Source organism: Dreissena polymorpha, chromosome 6 (genome assembly GCF_020536995.1).
Source record: "Dreissena polymorpha isolate Duluth1 chromosome 6, UMN_Dpol_1.0, whole genome shotgun sequence".
Lineage (NCBI taxonomy): Eukaryota > Metazoa > Mollusca > Bivalvia > Myida > Dreissenidae > Dreissena > Dreissena polymorpha.
The window spans coordinates 94,422,380-94,440,557 of record NC_068360.1 but is presented as its reverse complement, the minus strand read 5'-3'; the positions used below and the strand labels follow the sequence as shown (position 1 = coordinate 94,440,557).

At 33.6% G+C, this 18,178-nt stretch overlaps 1 protein-coding gene across 1 annotated transcript; it reads right to left on the bottom strand.

The window, feature by feature from the left end:
• Nucleotides 1-1,723: 1,723 nt before the first annotated feature.
• On the bottom strand, nt 1,724-4,715 carry LOC127835284 (toll-like receptor 2). Its single transcript, XM_052361632.1, has one exon. The coding sequence runs from the start codon at nt 4,282-4,284 to the stop codon at nt 2,035-2,037; it is 2,250 nt and encodes a 749-aa protein (XP_052217592.1). The 5' UTR covers nt 4,285-4,715; the 3' UTR covers nt 1,724-2,034.
• Nucleotides 4,716-18,178: the final 13,463 nt, after the last annotated feature.

Sequence of the window (18,178 nt, the reverse complement as noted above, 5' to 3'; positions counted from 1 at the left end):
ACAAAGTCGATCACCTATAAAGAAATAGAAGTTGATATAGTAACTCTTTTGAATTACCTTGGCTTTGTTATGTCAAGTAGGATATAAGTGTTATGCTTAAATTATTTGACCCAAATGTTGTATGTTATTGACAATAAAAAGCATAGATTTAATATAACTAATATACGCCTATCGTAACATAAATTGTCGATTAAATCTGGCAGTCAGTATAACATTAGGAGAAACGGAATAAAGTGTTCTTAACGTAATCTGAACGACTTGGGGACGATTTTCAATTTATACTTGAATAGCATTTTAATTAGACAAAAACAAGCACATAAAAACAAACATTTTTCTCAACGAAACCAAGTATCAACACATTTTTGAACCTTTGAATAGGTATAATTAAAGAACGCTTATTAATTGAATAATAATTGAACGCTTATTAATTGAACTATTTACTTTTTTTATAACGTGCTTTCAAAAAAAAGATATTTATTTTTATGCTTTCCGGTGGTTTATAGAGAAATATCAGTGAATTAAAACTGATAATTTCACTGTTTTTTCACTGTTTATGTTAAATGACGTCATTTTTTTGACGAAATGACGTCATTTTCCCAACGAAATTCTTTAGGTAAACTCTTTAACAATCTATATAAACTGTGAAAACAGCATAAAATAAAAAGAAAATTTGTTGGGTTCGGTGGATTATCGATTTTAATTCACTCGTGACCATAGAAAATATATATTTTCACTCGTGGCTGCGCCAAAAATATTATTTTTTATGATCACTCGTGAATTAAAATCGCCGTTGGATTAAGGAAATAATGTCAAAGAGAATACATAAGCATACAACAAATAATCATTCCAAGATAAACATCATAAAACGCTTGTGTTGTTAAGATAAAATGGGTAAACAGAGTTACTAAACAGTATTCATGTTATTGATAGTTTGACATCATTGAAAGAAGTGTAAAGATAAGTATTGTGGTTAAATATACACGACTGATATCGTCATATTTAATGTATGTACATGATAGCAAAAACGAACATGCATCATCGTGCAACATACATCATGAAATAATGTCAAAGAGAATACATAAGCATACAACAAATAATCATTCCAAGAATAACATCATAAAACGCTTGTGTTGTTAAGATAAAATGGGTAAACAGAGTTACTAAACAGTATTCATGTTATTGATAGTTTGACATCATTGAAAGAAGTGTAAAGATAAGTATTGTGGTTAAATATACACGACTGATATCGTCATATTTAATGTATGACATGATAGCAAAAACGAACATGCATCATCGTGCAACATACATCATTAAAAATTCCTTGCTTTTCGTATACATTGCCCAACTATGTACATCAATGGGCATCACACACATCATCGAAATATTTTACTCAATATGTATATATAAATGTACCGTTTACATATATATATATATATATATATATATATATATATATATATATAAATATAAATATAAATATATATATATATATATATATATATATATATATATATATATATATATATATATATATATATATATATATATATATATATATATAAATACAAAATAAGCAAAGCGAATAATTTACAGCATAATTATTACATACATACAAAGACAATTTAGTGCATTGTATCAAATTCAAATGAAATATTACGATACAAAATAGAAGGTTTCAGTATGTTTCAACAAGTATTATGTATTTGATAAGACAACACTCGATTATTGTTTACATTACAAAATATAAATGTTAATTTAAATTTGAGCATTCTATTACTGCTCAACTACTCAACTTTACGTGGTTAAGTGTCAAAAAAACACCGTTTTTACATGAACTACTAAATGCTAATTCTTTTCAAAAAGAAACTTAAAATAGGTATACATACATAAACCTTCTTTCATTGCAATACATTATATAATCCGATGCAATGATGTATACTGCACAAATTACTGCAGATATATCCGCTTATATTCGAAAAGTGATCCGCTTACATTGCAAAAGGGGTTTATTGAATTATCTTTTCTTCCTCTATTCTATTCATCAAGATATTTCATAGACAAGTCAATTATTGAGCGACAGAAAATTGCCCAGTCAGGTTCGAGTTTTATCTGACCATCTTCAAACACCCATTTGGCTCTCGAGTAACGCTCAAACATTTTGTAAAGAACAGGTCCCATCGCTTCTGGCTCGACGTGCTCAAGCATCAGTAAGATAATAGGTTTGTCCTGGTCGTAGATTTCCTGGATTTCTCGCTTGCACCAATGTTTCTTGCAGAATGAGTTGGAGACGGCAAGAATGGTAACAGCTGATTCGTCAATACAGCGGATAATTTCCTCCCCTATAGGTTGACCAGGGCGGAAATTACGATCCCCGCTACAAATCAAATTTCTGGGTGTATGCACAATGTCTTCCAAACGTTTTTCAAGTTCTGTGAAAAATAGGTTGGTCGTAGCAACAGCATCTTCGGAACAGAACGAGAAAAAAACGAGATATTTCTTTGGAAATGTTTGTAATCTAAACCTTTCAAGAACTAATTCAAGTTTCATTTTACGTTTCTGTATGTTTTTTCGAATCAAATGTACGATTACAATGACGACACTTATAATTCCCGCAGTTGGCAAGCATATTGTTATTGCTAACTTTGCGTTCTGTAGTCGACAATATGATTCGGTTTCTTGTAAACCACCTCGGACGATATTAACGTGCTCACCGTTCAGATCACATGTGTAATTGTTGAAATCGCCAGCCAATAGTTCCTTTGGTAAAGTTTCCATCCATTTTATCGAATTAAGGATATCTGTATCGCAAGTACAAATAAACTTATTATTGCTCCAATCGATTACTAAACCGTCATCGGCTGAATTCGATGGTCTATAATGCCAATTGTCCAAAACTAATTGCGTGTTTTCGTCTATCATAAAAAACCAGTTCCTTTGAAGATGCATAGTCTTCAGTCGCACAAGATGTTTGAAAACAAATTCGATGGATTGCATCTTGTTCATTGACAAATCTAAATGTTCAAGCGATGTTGTGTTTATGAACATTAACCTTGGGATTGAAGATATGTCATTTTGTGATAAATCTAATATTTCTAATTTCGTAGATTTCCAGAGAAGACGTTCAAAGTCATGTGTGTGACCTTCTTGCATAACATATAGTTTATTGGTGGAGAAATTAAGATATTTAATATTGACAGATGGTGCAAGGAGCTGTGGAGAAACGTATTCTAGTTCGTTAAAAGAAACGTCTGCGAATTCAAAACTTGAAATTGTAATTGCATTCAGGTCTGTGTGTACGTTCAGTTTGGCTAGTCTAGATTTCGACATAGATATTTTCCGAATTCTAATTGGACATTCCGCCATGTTTAAATATTTGGGTTCGTTTTTTCCCAAATAAAGTGGGTATTTTAAATCGATATTATCAGCAATTACATCTTGAATATTAAAAAAGAACTTAAAAAGGCCTGCGCATAAAAAAGGCCACATGTCTACATACCCTACATCACGCTGAAACAACTCATTTTTAGCTCCACTAATGTCTACTCTCTTTAAAGTCTTACATGTTTCTCCATAAAATGAAATTGAACGCGCTAATAAGTCAATTTGATCTAAGTTGACAGTTGATACATTTCTGGCGATTAAGACTTCCAAGGAATCACACATATTATATGTAAACATACTTTCAAACGATATGCTTAGAATTTTTGTGTTTGACATGGAGATCTTCTTTATTCTTCGCGTCTTGTTTCCTGTTATAGCTTCGAAAAAAGCATCATCTAAAGTTACATATGTAGATATACCTTCGCTTTGAATGCCATCGATGAAGACTTCCTGCAAAAGTGGCATTGAAGCCTTTCTGAAGATATCACACAAACTTTGAAAAAAGAAACGACCGTTTCCAGAGAAATCAAACGTGATCAAAGTCGCAAGGTCCTCAAAAACTTTATATGATAAATGAAACCACCAAGGGGTATGTAGTCCTAAATATGTGAGATTGGTCAGACCTGCAAAAGCTCGGTCATGAAAATAATATCCAGTCTGACTTTTAATGTCTAGTTTTCTTATACTTTCCCATCGATTGTCGTTTTCAAAAATACCATCTGTTAAATTGGTAAATCTATTGTTCAAATGCACGCTGAATACATCTTTTGCTATTGTAATATTTTCGATGGCCACATCTTCACAAAATAATTCTTCGTTTTGAATCCGACACTCACACATACACTGAACTACATTAGTGAGCCATATGTTTAAAGCAATATGAAATGCTGACCACCGCGGCATTTTTATATTTAACAGCTGGTTTTAAAACCTACTCTTATATAAACTCCACGTGTTACGAGAAATAGATGTTGTGAGTCACAAAATGTACCTCAGTTCGACCTTTTTAAAAACGTTCAATATCCCGCACAAATAAACTTTATTTAAATATGTTTATGTTTTAGCCAACACATCCTGTATCAGTAATAACATGCTCAATTGTTTCCGATCAACATGTAAGCATATTCAATGGTTGTACAAAATAATCTTTTTTAACCTACGAACGAGTTAGTATAGCTTAAACTATCACTGCACGATGTTGCACGTAGCATTCCCTCGAACCATTTGAACTAGGGTAATTCGGACGTAAGTCTTATTTCTTAATTATCACTGTTTTGCTTATCGAGGAAAGTCTTATATCAACTTTTCCAGAGAAACAAATCTGCTAAAATGTACTTTGAGTTTTTAATTATCACTTATAATTGAAGTTTCAGCTAGTATGTACATAATATATTATCTCTTTTGACTTTCCTGGCCAAAATATGATATTTCGAGTGTCGAGTACTATTTTTTCACCGCTTAAGTGGCCTTCTTGAGAAACTAAATCATTTCCGATTGAAGTTCTTTTGGAATGAGTAGTTTGCAATCCTCGAAAATAATACCGCAATCGAAAGATAATTAGTCACGATCATTCGTAAAACTTATTTTAACAAGTTAGACATTTTTTCCGCTCTTCAGGCCAACCATCAACAATTGTGTTTCGTGGAATGAAGGCTTTCGTCATTTTTCGTTCCGCCCCGTTTTTTGTTCTAATTTCGCTTCTCTGACCGTAAACTTTGTAAAAAGCGTATGCACGTGTGGGTCAACGTATACAAAAGTGTCCGAATATATTTTCTGGCATACATTTTCTACTCATCCCATCTCCAAAATATCGGTATCTTTCATGTGAATTGCTGCAATTAAGCGGTTGTAATAACATAATAATAATAACCGATTCGTTAAATATTCTTGTATACAGACTGTCAAAAAACATGTTTTTCTATCTTTTTGTTACAGATTCAAAATCATAAAACAACATTACAAATCTTGGAGCGAAATACCAATAACGACGCACACTCATACTGGAAACAGCTTTGTTTATGAAATAGCATTATTTCAAATTAAAAAAATTGTTAAGCGTTACAAACGCGAAACGATTCAATAATTTGGAATGAGTCTGTTATTTTCGTTAAGTTTTGGTATAACACGTTGATCGCCTTTCTAACGTATAAAGTGTGTCTCAAATTAAAATAGTCCGGATGGCCAAGTGGTTTATAAATTCGCCTTTTAATCCAAATAATCAAAAGGACACGAGCCAAAAACGTGTTTTCTTTCTTGATTTATGTTCGTGTCATCATAATGGAAATCGTCAAGTCCATGGAAACAAATTCTAGCAATTTAAGTCGTTTACTGACACACTTTGAACGTATCTCAATCTGTGACCAGGTTTGAAAGAAAGTTAATAGATGCACAGCTTTTAACATGCTTTTTTCAAACTTTCAATGTGTAATGAACTGCTTGAATGCTATAACCATTAAATTATACATCCGAAATAAAACCTGTCTATAGTAAACATATATAATGGCACTGAAGTCAGAGAGACATTTACATGTAATACAAGGATAAAATTAATTACTGCAAAATCTTAAAAAAAGATAAGCAGTGATTTCTTCCAGCACTTTCAAGTCAAATTTTGAAGCATTTTAGTACTTTAATTATAATAGACAGCTTTTTACACACAATTCTAATACTTTAAAATCTTACCTTTTACTGTAAAAATAGTTTTGTTTGAAAACATCTTCTTTCCATAGGATTGAACTTTCAAAGATAAAGGTGTTGAAACAATGATTTTAGTTTCCCATCTTAGTGGGAGAACAATGTCTTTTATCAACATAAACACCGATAAAGTCAAAGTTCTCCCTACCTAATTACTAATAAGCACATTAGTTTGTGTTTTCCTGTTGATATAAACCTGATACAGTAATTCCTTTATATGGTTAGGGCTTCGAATCTTGTTGTTTACCTTGAATAATGGGCACAACTGACTATGTTGAAATGTTTAAGTGCACTTAAATCCTTTGGGCACATGTATTTCCTCTCAATATGTATGAAAACATATTGTGCCAAAAAGACTTTAGTGCTATTAAAGCATGAAATGAATATAAAGCATTCTGGCATACACCGGATTGGTCGATAAGCACTTAATGCACCTTGGTTCTGTCGGATAAACTATGTGGTATACAAGATATGATTCCGGGGAATAGTGCACATTGAAGAGCATAACTTTCTAAACGTACACAAAAGTGATTCTTGATAAAAAGTGCACAAATCACGTTCTGGCTCTAACCCCTCGATATATGATGGGCGCATATAGAATGAGACCTATTTTTGCATGATGTGGGTCATTTAAAATCTCAGTGCGAATTGTTAATGGAACATTTTGGCACAAAGTTGTTCAATACAAAATTGAATTCAAAATAGCAAACTTGTAAACAAGGGTAGCCTATCCAGGCTTTCAGGAACGATTTCCAGACGTGCTGACCGAGTGCGGCAAACATTCGTGGTTGGATACTTAAACGATATTTCTTTTATCGTGACACTATACTATTTCGGTAATGTTTGTTTTCTTATCTTAAAAGCAAAACTGTGTTTATCGATAGTCAATTATATATTCCCCGGACGATTTAGTGAACGGGAACATACCCTGAAATTCTGCGAGATGGATTTTAACGCGTAATTGTAACTGGGCCACAATATGTGTCGTTTGAAAATACAGAGAGTAGAAGTACACTGAACAGTGCTACATCCTTTGCGCTGAGCACAGGCACATTGATGTAGGCAAAGTTCAGAGGTTTTATCTCGAATCAGCCTATGAAATATTCGAAAATATTTATGCGTGTCTGCTGGCGTTATGTAAAAGTCATTTACGGTGAAAAGCTGTGTAAAACAGCTAGTGCGCCGAAAAAGCGCATACGTGCTCTATACCTATGTTTAGGTCAGGGTTGTTGGCACCGTGTGAACTGCTAGGGTCACAAGGAATGCATAAACAACAAAGTTCGGATCAACAGGGCTGTCTTTATGACTACCAAATTCTTGAGTAAAAATTATTGCTCGCTGATTTATTTTTTACTTATTTTCATCAATTATCGTATTGTATTTTGAATTTGTATATGATGTCAAAAATCAAAAGTTTTGAACAGGGAATTTCCATCATGATATAACATTCTTAGTGAGATAGGTATTCGATGTTCCAACAATATTCATTTAATATGCTGGTGATTGCATATTGTCTTTATATTCAGTTCTCATTACCATTTTCATCATGCTTTCTATGCTTTTAGAAGGTCAAAAAGAGCCATGTTGTTGTTATATTGTCTAAGTTGTCTCTATAAAATAAATAGGATGATAAAAAGTGCACAGAAATCTAGACCCGTGCGTAATGACACACTCTTTATAAATTTGAATGGCTTGTGTTCATTTCAAACTTCACAAACTGCCCGTTGTTTGTGGGACAATATATTCCATTTGAATTTCCCGCGTCGATATCCGAATAATTACGATCGAACGCGAAATTCGCTTTGACAGCGTCGGACGCATTACGTAGTTAGCCGTTAGTTTGAAAAGCAGGTCACTTGTATGTATTTATTTCTGTTAACATTTCAAAGGTCATTCTTTAATTTTCAATTATTACATAAGCTTTTTGACGTTTATTAGTTCAAAAAGCATTTACGACGTTAAGTGTAATGCTTTGTATGTGTAATTGAAATGGTGTGAAAGTAATCGCATGTTTCTGACTCTAAAAGAACTGCGCAATATAAGTCTAATATTATCGTGATAATTAATAAAATAGCTTGCATACATTATTCAAATTAACGCAAATCGAACGAATGCGAGTCTGAATCGAGATCATCCGTGCAAAAACAATATGATATCGTTAAATGATTTTTAGATGCTAAAAATGTGCAGATGTTTGTATTTAAACATAGTTACACAAATGTATTTGGGTCTTCGTATTGTAATTAACCTTCGTAAGGCACTTTTTCTTGTTGGAAGTTTTTATATAGCATAATTGTATTGGGCAGTGCTTACGGATCTTAAAAAAAATGAGTATTATTCTGCTCAGTGGTAGGTCAGGGCATTTCATCGAACCTGATGCTGAAGACCGGTATGTGGGTAAGAAGTGAACAAGTCGTTGAATAGTCGAGCTAAACCTCAAGTGGTACACAATGGTCCTTCATCGCTTAAGGTACAAAAAGAACAACTGAAGCATGTACGGATCATCGTCAACAAACAATACGGCAAAAATAAATGCTCACTATACATGCGTCAAAATAAAAACATTATGTTATGCATTGTGTTTGCTAATTTATGAATTTGTGTGACAATGTATGATAAAAGAGAGGGCTCTTTCTGTTTTAACACAGGCAAGTGAATGTTACCGTATATTTTACCTTATTACCTAGTTTTAGACGCATTTGACCCAGATTAAAATTGATTAAGATTTTGTAATGGTTAACACACTGATTAAGTGTATTAAGTGTATTAAGACCTGATGAAAAATGGATAAAAAAATATGCTCACTAAAGTGAAAACGAGTTGGAAGTAGACAGCGCAAGATACCGGAGTTAGGTTTATCACAATAGATAATCATGAGCACGCCATGACCAGGTGAGCTAAAAAATAAGATAAACATTTTTATGATGATTAAGATCTGAATTATTTCATATTTTAGAAACATGTTAATTTGTAATTAGAGGCGAAATTGTATGACGTCCGAGGTAAGGCAAATTTTGTTTACATTTATCGGCCATATTTCGGACAACGTAATGTGCAAACGAGACAAACAGATAAACACACATAGTGCGACTAGTGGGACTTCACAACATTTGTTTTCTTCTCAACACCTGCTTTTTGCCTCTCATACTAAGGATGCAACTTGGAATACACCCAACTCAACTCGGTTTATTAAGTAAATAAAGGCCTTTCGCCCAAAATACCCAGACAAAAAAACATGTCTGTAGTTGCGAACACATCACCGTTTTTATAAAACTGTTTAACTGTATTCATAAGATGATACACATACGTACACGATTTGAAAATGTATTAGTATCTTTTGCGTTCATCAGGTTAAAAAAGTCATGTACAGTATTTCCACTCATTTACCAGTTATATAGAAATAATCTACGGAAAACGTCATACTTACTTCATTGAAAACAGGCATGATATTCACAATCAATAATATATACATTGTTTTCGTTTAAACAAACTTGACATATTCTCAACTTATATGCACATGTATTTCCCTACAAACTTAACTAGTTAATGTGTGTTTGGAGCACCTAAACTTGGAAAATGCTGTCTTATATTTTAGCGGAATTTCTAACTGTAAATACATTTTGATGTTAAGTAGACATCAACATGCATTGCTAATGTCATTGTTCCCATTCTGGATGACGCACTTAGTCATGCGCTGACGAAAATATTATACAAATAAAGCTACGTTGCCAACATCCGGAAAGATCCAAACGAATTCGAAACCATATCTTAATATTGAGGATAAAACATCCGTTGCCAAGTAATTACGCACGGTGTTATATATATTAATTTTAACATATTATAGCATTGTTTGGGAAATCTATTATAAGCCATCATTAACAGCTTACACCAATATTTAATGTAATAAACAAAGTAAGTAACAGATAAAGGTAGTGGGCCACGTTCTCCAAAGACAATGCAGGTATTGTTTTTTCTAAAATCCAAATGGCGTTAACAAAATTTATTTTGGACAGTTTTGATAGTATTTTCATATCAATAGCCCCAAATCTGTGAGATGAAACACACTATTGACTTGACCAGGCTGTCAAAAAGAAAAAAAAAGATCTTCTTAGGTAACTTTCCAAAAGTGTTTTTCTAAATATATATTAGAATATTTCTTTTTGGGCTTGCGAGCTTAGTTTATCTTGCGCCGCGTGCCACGATAATTTGGATGTGAACAATAATCCCATATATTTATAAACGGAAGTGGCATTTATTTTCGTACCACGATAATTATGTCCAGCGCTCGTAATTGCTTATAGGTCCGCCATAATGATTTCAAAAACAATTATTTCAGTTTTATATAAATTAATCTCCATTCCCGTATAAATGCAAAATAGATGAACTACGTTAAACTTTTGTTAAAATTTAAAGGCCGTTTAACGTATGATTACTGCTTATTCATCAATAAATACAGCCTATATGGTAACGCTTGTCTAGTTCCCCTGACGGGTACCATATTAGAATAAAACAACTCTGATATCATTATTCGACAAGCGTTTCTATATTTCGCAGCAGAAATAGTGACGGCTGTATAATGAACTTCAACACAGTAATAGAGTGTGCTTCACATATTGTATAGTACTTTAATCCAGTTACATGTAAAAAAAAATAGCACATTTATATAGCGCCCTTTTCATACTCGCGGGTGCGTTCAACGGCGCTTTACATGTTTTCCCTGATCACTGGGTTACAAGTCGTCCGTTAACATCTTGGCGCAGTTTGCAGCCACGGCACATTGGCTTATTTCCCTCACAGGTACCCATTTATACACCTGGGTGGAGAGGAGCAGATGTGGGATAAATTTCTTGCTGAAGGAAATTCCAGTGGTAAAGGCGGGATTCGAACCCGGGACCTCTCGATCCCTAAGCCAGCGTCCTACCATTAAACCACTGCTCCCTTTCCCTTTCTTTGAAGTGCGGGACACATTAAAGCGTTGTACATTATATTAGTTAAAGAGATTTCACGGTGTCAAGAATATGTGAAGATCAAAATTTGTGTATTGGAAATATTATTCTCTGAACCTAAGTTTGATAAAAATTACCCGAATAAAAAAAATCGATTTAAAATAAATATTTAAAATTTTATTTATAAAACTCAAATTTACTCCATCTTTGCCACTGCTTGTATTATCATTACACTACGAAAGTCTCATTTAACGGAATCACATCATCGTTGTGGTATCTGTTTTATTGTTTAAAACGATGCCCGGCGCTTGATTACTGTATAATAAACTGTGAAAGAAGTCTTCTCATTCATATGCCGAGATACTCAAATTTATATTTTGTGGCGCTTTGGTTTGCGTACTTTTTTGTGACTTTAAAATTGTATTATTGCAATAGCTTTGATATATTTCTGCGATCCTAATACTTCTGCAAACCGATGCTAAATGTGTAGCTCTGAACTAACGGAAATGTGTGTATTTTTGTTTTTTAAGAATATCACATTGTTCATCTCACTAAAGTGGCTGTGATGATTGCAATTACGTAACAAAAGCATGTGTTGCCTACCTCGTAGTTTACAGCGTTAACCCATTTATGCATAGTGGACTCTCCCATCCTTCTAAGGTGGGTCAATTTATTTCCAAAATTAGGGATGTCTAGTATATTTATTTCTATATTTAGAACAATTCTTACAGAAATTCTTTTAAGCAAACAGCGTAAACCCAGATGAGACGCCGCATCATGCGGCGTCTCATCTGGGTCTACGCTGTTTGCAATGTCCTTTTTTCAGGACGCTAGGCATGAATGGGTTAATTTTGGCAATAGCGGCTTCAATTGTGTTTCAGCGAGATTCATAACAATATCATAATTTTGATTTAAGAGCGTATTTATATGAACGCGAAAGGCATCAGCAAATCTTTCGTGCCATTTACACTTATTTAAGCGTGATATTTCTTTATTTTTATTCATATCTTTGCGGTTGTTATTCATGTGTTTCAAGCTTATTCGTTAATTGAAATATGATCAGACTCTGAAAGGTCAAGTACCTTAACCCTTTGCATGCTGGGAAATTTTTCGTCTGCTAAAATGTCGTCTGCTGAATTTCTAAAATTAGCATTTTCTTCGATTTTTTTCAAAGAATATTATCAGAATAGCAAACAGTTTGGATCCTGATGAGACGCCATTCAATAAAGCATTACGTTATTTTAGAACTTTTCTCTTTTTTTTTTCGTGAAATATTGCAATCCGGTTGACCGCCCCTTTAATTCTGAAATCAAAAATGTCTGTACAGTCGAATTCGCCAGCATGTATATCATGCATGTACGATGTGAATCTAAATTTAGTTTTACGGATCATTTTAACATTCTGCAACGATATCTATTCCTATCCTAATAAAAGACGAATGCTTCGGTAATTGTTGGAAAATTTGATCGAAATATCTTCGTCACCGTCGGCTCGGGGCGCTAATTTGTCGTTGCTGCATTTTATGAAATTCGTCTTTAATGTATAATTTGACTTGCCTATTTTGTGTTATTATCACATATTTTTATGAATATATTACAATTTAACACATATAAAAATCGTGCATATTCGCTTTAAACAAAATTAGTTTCGTTCGATGTGTGGCTCTTTTGAAACCCAATAAGTGACGTTACAGCCACGTAGTCATGCCGATCCTCAAGACTTTTCGGAATGTTCAAACCAGGAATTTCTTTTATTTAATGTTTGCGTAGGGAAAACAATTAACAGATCACGATATTTAACTATACAAAATGTATACAATTAAACTTTTTTTAAATCTGAAATTCATTCTAAATGTTATTTTGTTACATACATAAATGGGCTGAAGAAAATATACATATATTACACTAATATACTAAAATATATATCTGAATATTTAAACAGATATCTTTTTTTTCTCCAGCCATTAATTATTTCGAAACTCTAGTGAATACGTGAATGAACATTTTAATTAATAAGTGTTTTATCTACTTTTTCTCAAAAAGATATAAATAGTCACGAGCTCTCATCGTCCTACATACATACTTCCGTGAACACTTACGTATAATTAAAACAATATCTTCCCGAAAAATGCTCTTAACAATCTTGAAGTTAATATTGTTAACAATTATAGTTACTAGTGGTCTTGAATAGTTTGAAGATCGAAATTAAAAAGGAGAATCTCAAAGCAACGAAGATTTTAAGCTGATGTATTCTTTTCGCTTTATTTTTTATTTCCGTAAGTCTCCTATCTAATTATTGTATAAAACTTTACCTTGGTCGAATGTAATCAACAATTTGAAAGTTTAAACAAAGTTAAAACGGGCATCAATTATTTAACTCAAAGTTCATTGACACTATCCCCGTCATAGTATTATTTTCCGTATTGAGCTCGCTCATAGATGTACATACTCTTTAAATATTTGAAAGTCTTAGTATATCGTTCAAGGGAGAAAACCGTTACATTTTTATTATCATTAGATATTCCATTGGCTAGTCAACAACTATGTGTAGATTTAAACAGAATCATTGTTGATTCATAAGTATGACAATACGCCAAATACAAATTTGTCTCTGTAAAAATCCTTAATTATAAATGTAAGGTTATACATTTAAATAAATTTATCAAACGGACCAAATATCGAAGATCCCAAAATCTAGAGAACGCGGTACCTATATACCTTCTATGTCATCTAATACTCCGGCTGGAGAGAAACCATATTATAGCTTGTGGTCATATATAGATGATAAGAACCAAGCTACGGCTATGAAATAAGCGGGCATTGCTTTGAATCGTCAAAGGCTGGTCGATAATGATAAGGAAAATAATATTGGGCAAAAAGCATAACTTTGCACGTCGCCATTCGCGTTACCCGTAAGAGTTATTGCGCATTCTGCTGGTTGCTATTTGGTATCATCTATAAAGTTTTGTATACAATGCGATAGGACTGGCTGGTAAATGAACGCTAGCTCCAGCATATATTCGATGGACATATGATTTTTAACTAGATGTTGGTTTTCTTAGCTTACCAGATGAAAGGTCGCTTATGAACCTCGACTATGTCATAACGATGTAACCGTGGCAAGAAGCAGAACAAATACGCGTTTGTTCGCTGATTGTGAACTAGAGGGAGAAATGATGCAATACGAACGAAGACACAACATGCGTGAATTACATATTTACGTGTTTGTATTTACTTTTATTTATGTAATATGTTTAACCAGTGTAAGAATTTCAGTGCCTGATTTTATATGTATTACAATCTTACTACGGAGAATATGGGGTGTACTTGAGTTTTCATATGTGTCCGTCTGACAGTAGACATAAAAATGTCGGATGTTCTCTTACGTAAAACATTTAATTAATTCGTAATTTTTAGCGATATTAAAATTAAATATATTAATTGAACCACGCAATTTAGAGGCTTTAGATTAAATATGTTACATATGTTACATAGTACAATGATCTTTTACATAGGTTCTGAAATCAAACAACTGCGTCAAAGCATTGCGCACCGGAGATTTTGTAATATAAATAAAGACTGACGTACCTGCATACAGGTTTGCATGTTTAAAAAAGTTATAGTTGTAAATTCATACAGAATGTGAAATGGATGCAGCGGCAGCGAATTTTGTTTTTAATGACGCAATTGTTTTAACGTCATGCTGTTAAGCTTCTTACGCATTATGAGAAACTAAACTAGGTTTAAAGATTGTATTATTTTTTTCTTATATTTGCTTCATTGATGAACACAAACGCGGCAAGAATATGCAACATATTATGCGTTATACAAGATCCGTGGATGAATCAAATAAGCGAGAAGAGTCGGACATTATAGGAACGAAATGACATTGGGGGATGGATAGCACTGCTTCAAGAGTAAAGTTATGTAGTAAATATGGGAGTTTAAGTGAGGGAGGGAGGGAGGGAGGGAGGGAGGGAGGGAGGGAGGGAGGGAGGGAGGGAGGGAGGGAGGGAGGGAGGGAGGGAGGGAGGGAGGGAGGGAGGGAGGGAGGGAGGGGAGGGAGGGAGGGATGAGGGAGATGAGATGAGAGGGCGATGAGAGCGGTTTTTCTTGTTGGGAATCCTTGATTTCGTTTGAGGCTTTCTCTCGATCGCTCTCGATTCTCGCTTCCTCGCTCTCTCACCTCGCAGCGTCTATCCTCTCTCTCTCTCTCTCGTGCGCTCCTCTCTAGAGAGAGCGCGACGAGACCAGAGACATAGACAGAGACGGACAGAGACTAGACGAGACAGAGCGGATGCGACAGACAGAGACCAGAACAGAGGAGACAGAACAGACAGACAGACAGCCGACAGACAGACAAAAACAGACAACAACAGACAGACACAGAGACAGAGACCAGAGACAGACAGGACAGACCAGACAGAACAGAACAGAGAGGACCAGGACACAGAGACAACGACAGACCGACAGACAGACAGACAGACAGAGAAGGCAAGAATATATATATATATATATATCTATATATCTATATATATATATAATATATATATATATATATATATATATATAAATGTATACATAAAATGTATTCGGAAGAAACAATAATCGCATAACTCAACACACAGAGAACTCACTTTTATTTATGGGCTGGACAGTATTAACCATACGGATTTTTAGGACATAAGCCCGCCGCGCAGCGGCTGGCGATGACCACCATTTGTTTCACTTTTCTAACATACATATACATATACCTATGAAACTCGACATTTTCCTGCCCGCGTCATATATTTTAGCGATGCAAAATCATAGAACATTTAAGCTACATAGGAATTTGTACAAATGCAGTATCAGGAGTACAAGTGCTTACATCAAGAAATACGCTTGAGTATGAACAGATAAATGTTTTTTTTTCATCAAGTAAACCTAGTTCCGTTTATGCTGATTTATATTAAAAAAAACAGTTGCGCTTCATCAGTATTTGTAAATTAATTTACGTAAGGGCATTTGTTTATTGTATGGTGGATTCAGGAAAATCTCCGAAAGGGCAAAATTACATGGAATCTAATAATCGGTGATCGTCATTGTATCATATATATATATTATATATGATCATGTAATGCAAATACATATAATTTAAAATTGAATATGATTATGTCATTCAATAATGGGCAATTAACGCATGTTTTGATATTCGACAATAACTCTGAATTGGAATTCATATTTACTTATATTATTCTAATTAAGTTTAATCGTTCATAAAAAACAGTGATCCTTTTCAGGGAAACAATTCGCTAAAAACGTCTGTCAGCATTTATTCTAAACGATGCAAAACACGTTCGTTATTAATGATAGACCCTAAAGCAATCGGCATATTGATCCTAATTTACTAATCGAATAAAGTATACATTAAAGAGGAAAATATCCCTACGTTGCATATTTAAAAGATAACAAGTAAGTTATTTATGTTCCCCTAGTGTTTTGATGAATGACTTTTAATTAAAATGCGGAAATATTGGGCTGTCTGCATATCTCGACACAAAATTTATTAAACTGTTTATCATAATCACGTGACATTTTTTGAATTGTCAAAATTGGTTGGATAGCCGCCATAGCGTCACTGCTTACTAAATGATGACTGATAGATGTTCAGCTTGGCATTTAATACCACGTTTAATATATTTTGATTTATACGGAATTCACATACATAATAGTCCTGTCGCTGTTGATGTGACAGCCAGACAGACAGGCACATAAAACATCCATGTTTCTATAGTTGTCAGGGTTTTTTTCAACTAAAGTACACGGGTATTGCTGGAACTATGTAATGAAATGTGAAAACATACATATATTCATTAACACTTTAATAGTTCGTGTCTTGTGCAACACAGCTTACATAACATTTTTTACATAAAAGAAAGCATCTACAGTTAAATTGTGTGTAATTGCTATGACAGTATAAAACTTCCCCATGTGTCATTTTAAATAGGAGACATCAAAAGTGTCAAACACATAGCTTAAAGGGGCCTTTTCACGTTTTGGTAAATTGACAATATTGAAAAACAATTGTTTTAGATTCTCAGTTTTTTCTGTTATGATTTTTGTGAGGAAACAGTAATACCGATCATTTACTATGCTCTAAAATATCCATTATGTGCATCTTTTGACGATTTAAAAACCTGAAAATTATAAAGCGTTGCAACGCGAAACGATTGAATAATTTGGAGAATTCTGTTGTCGTTGTATTGTTGATACTACGAGGATTACATAAATGAGATAAACAATACATTGGAAATGGTATAAGAGCGGATAGTCTGGTGGATAGAGCAGTAGACTTATGCTCCATGGCTCCAGGGGGTCAGTGGTTCTAGCCCCGTTGAGGGATATTTTTTTAATTCTTTAATTGTATTCTTGTTATTTTACTGGAAATATTATGACCCAATGTCAACATTTATCAATATAAAGCATTTAAGCACAAACTTTAAAACATGCCAAAATCTGTGAAAAGGCCCCTTTATTGAGAGTTGAAAAAAGCAATTCTTTAAATGACTTGTATGGCAATTTTACATAAAACTATTCACTATGTTTTATTTGAACTCTGTGTATTAATTTGCGCAATCTAGCGACACGACTTCTATGCACATTGCTGTACCGGATTCGGTATTTAAAAGACTACGTTGTTTTTCGGGAACCCGTTTGGATAGTAACAATGAGAAAACATCAAATAAATACGCATACACATTATCTGTAGCTCAGAACAACTAACACGATAATGGTTTCTTTAATATGTCTACATATATCTAAGTTTTTATATTGTTTGCCGGATCATTTTGTCTGCGGATTGCATGCGCCTTTAGTCTCCTGAACAAAACATTAAAAAAGTGTACACGTACCTTATTCAATATAAACCATAGCTTAATAAAGTGGTAGGTTATTCTAAGTCAACGTGGAACATGTATACTACCTGTATGTGATTACATTTTAACTTGCGTTTTATGAATGTTTTTTTTTAAACGCTCTAGTCATTTACGTTAAATATTTGTTGAAACATAATCTGAATATATATTTTTAATATAATTAACATGATTAAGTTTAGGTTTTGTAAAATCGCTCACATTTACGTCCATTTGCATAAAAGCAAAATATATGTTTGACATT

Bases quoted from the DNA above. Each gene is read 5' to 3' on its own strand.
- LOC127835284 (XM_052361632.1), bottom strand. From the start codon at position 4,284: ATGCCGCGGTGGTCAGCATTTCATATTGCTTTAAACATATGGCTCACT.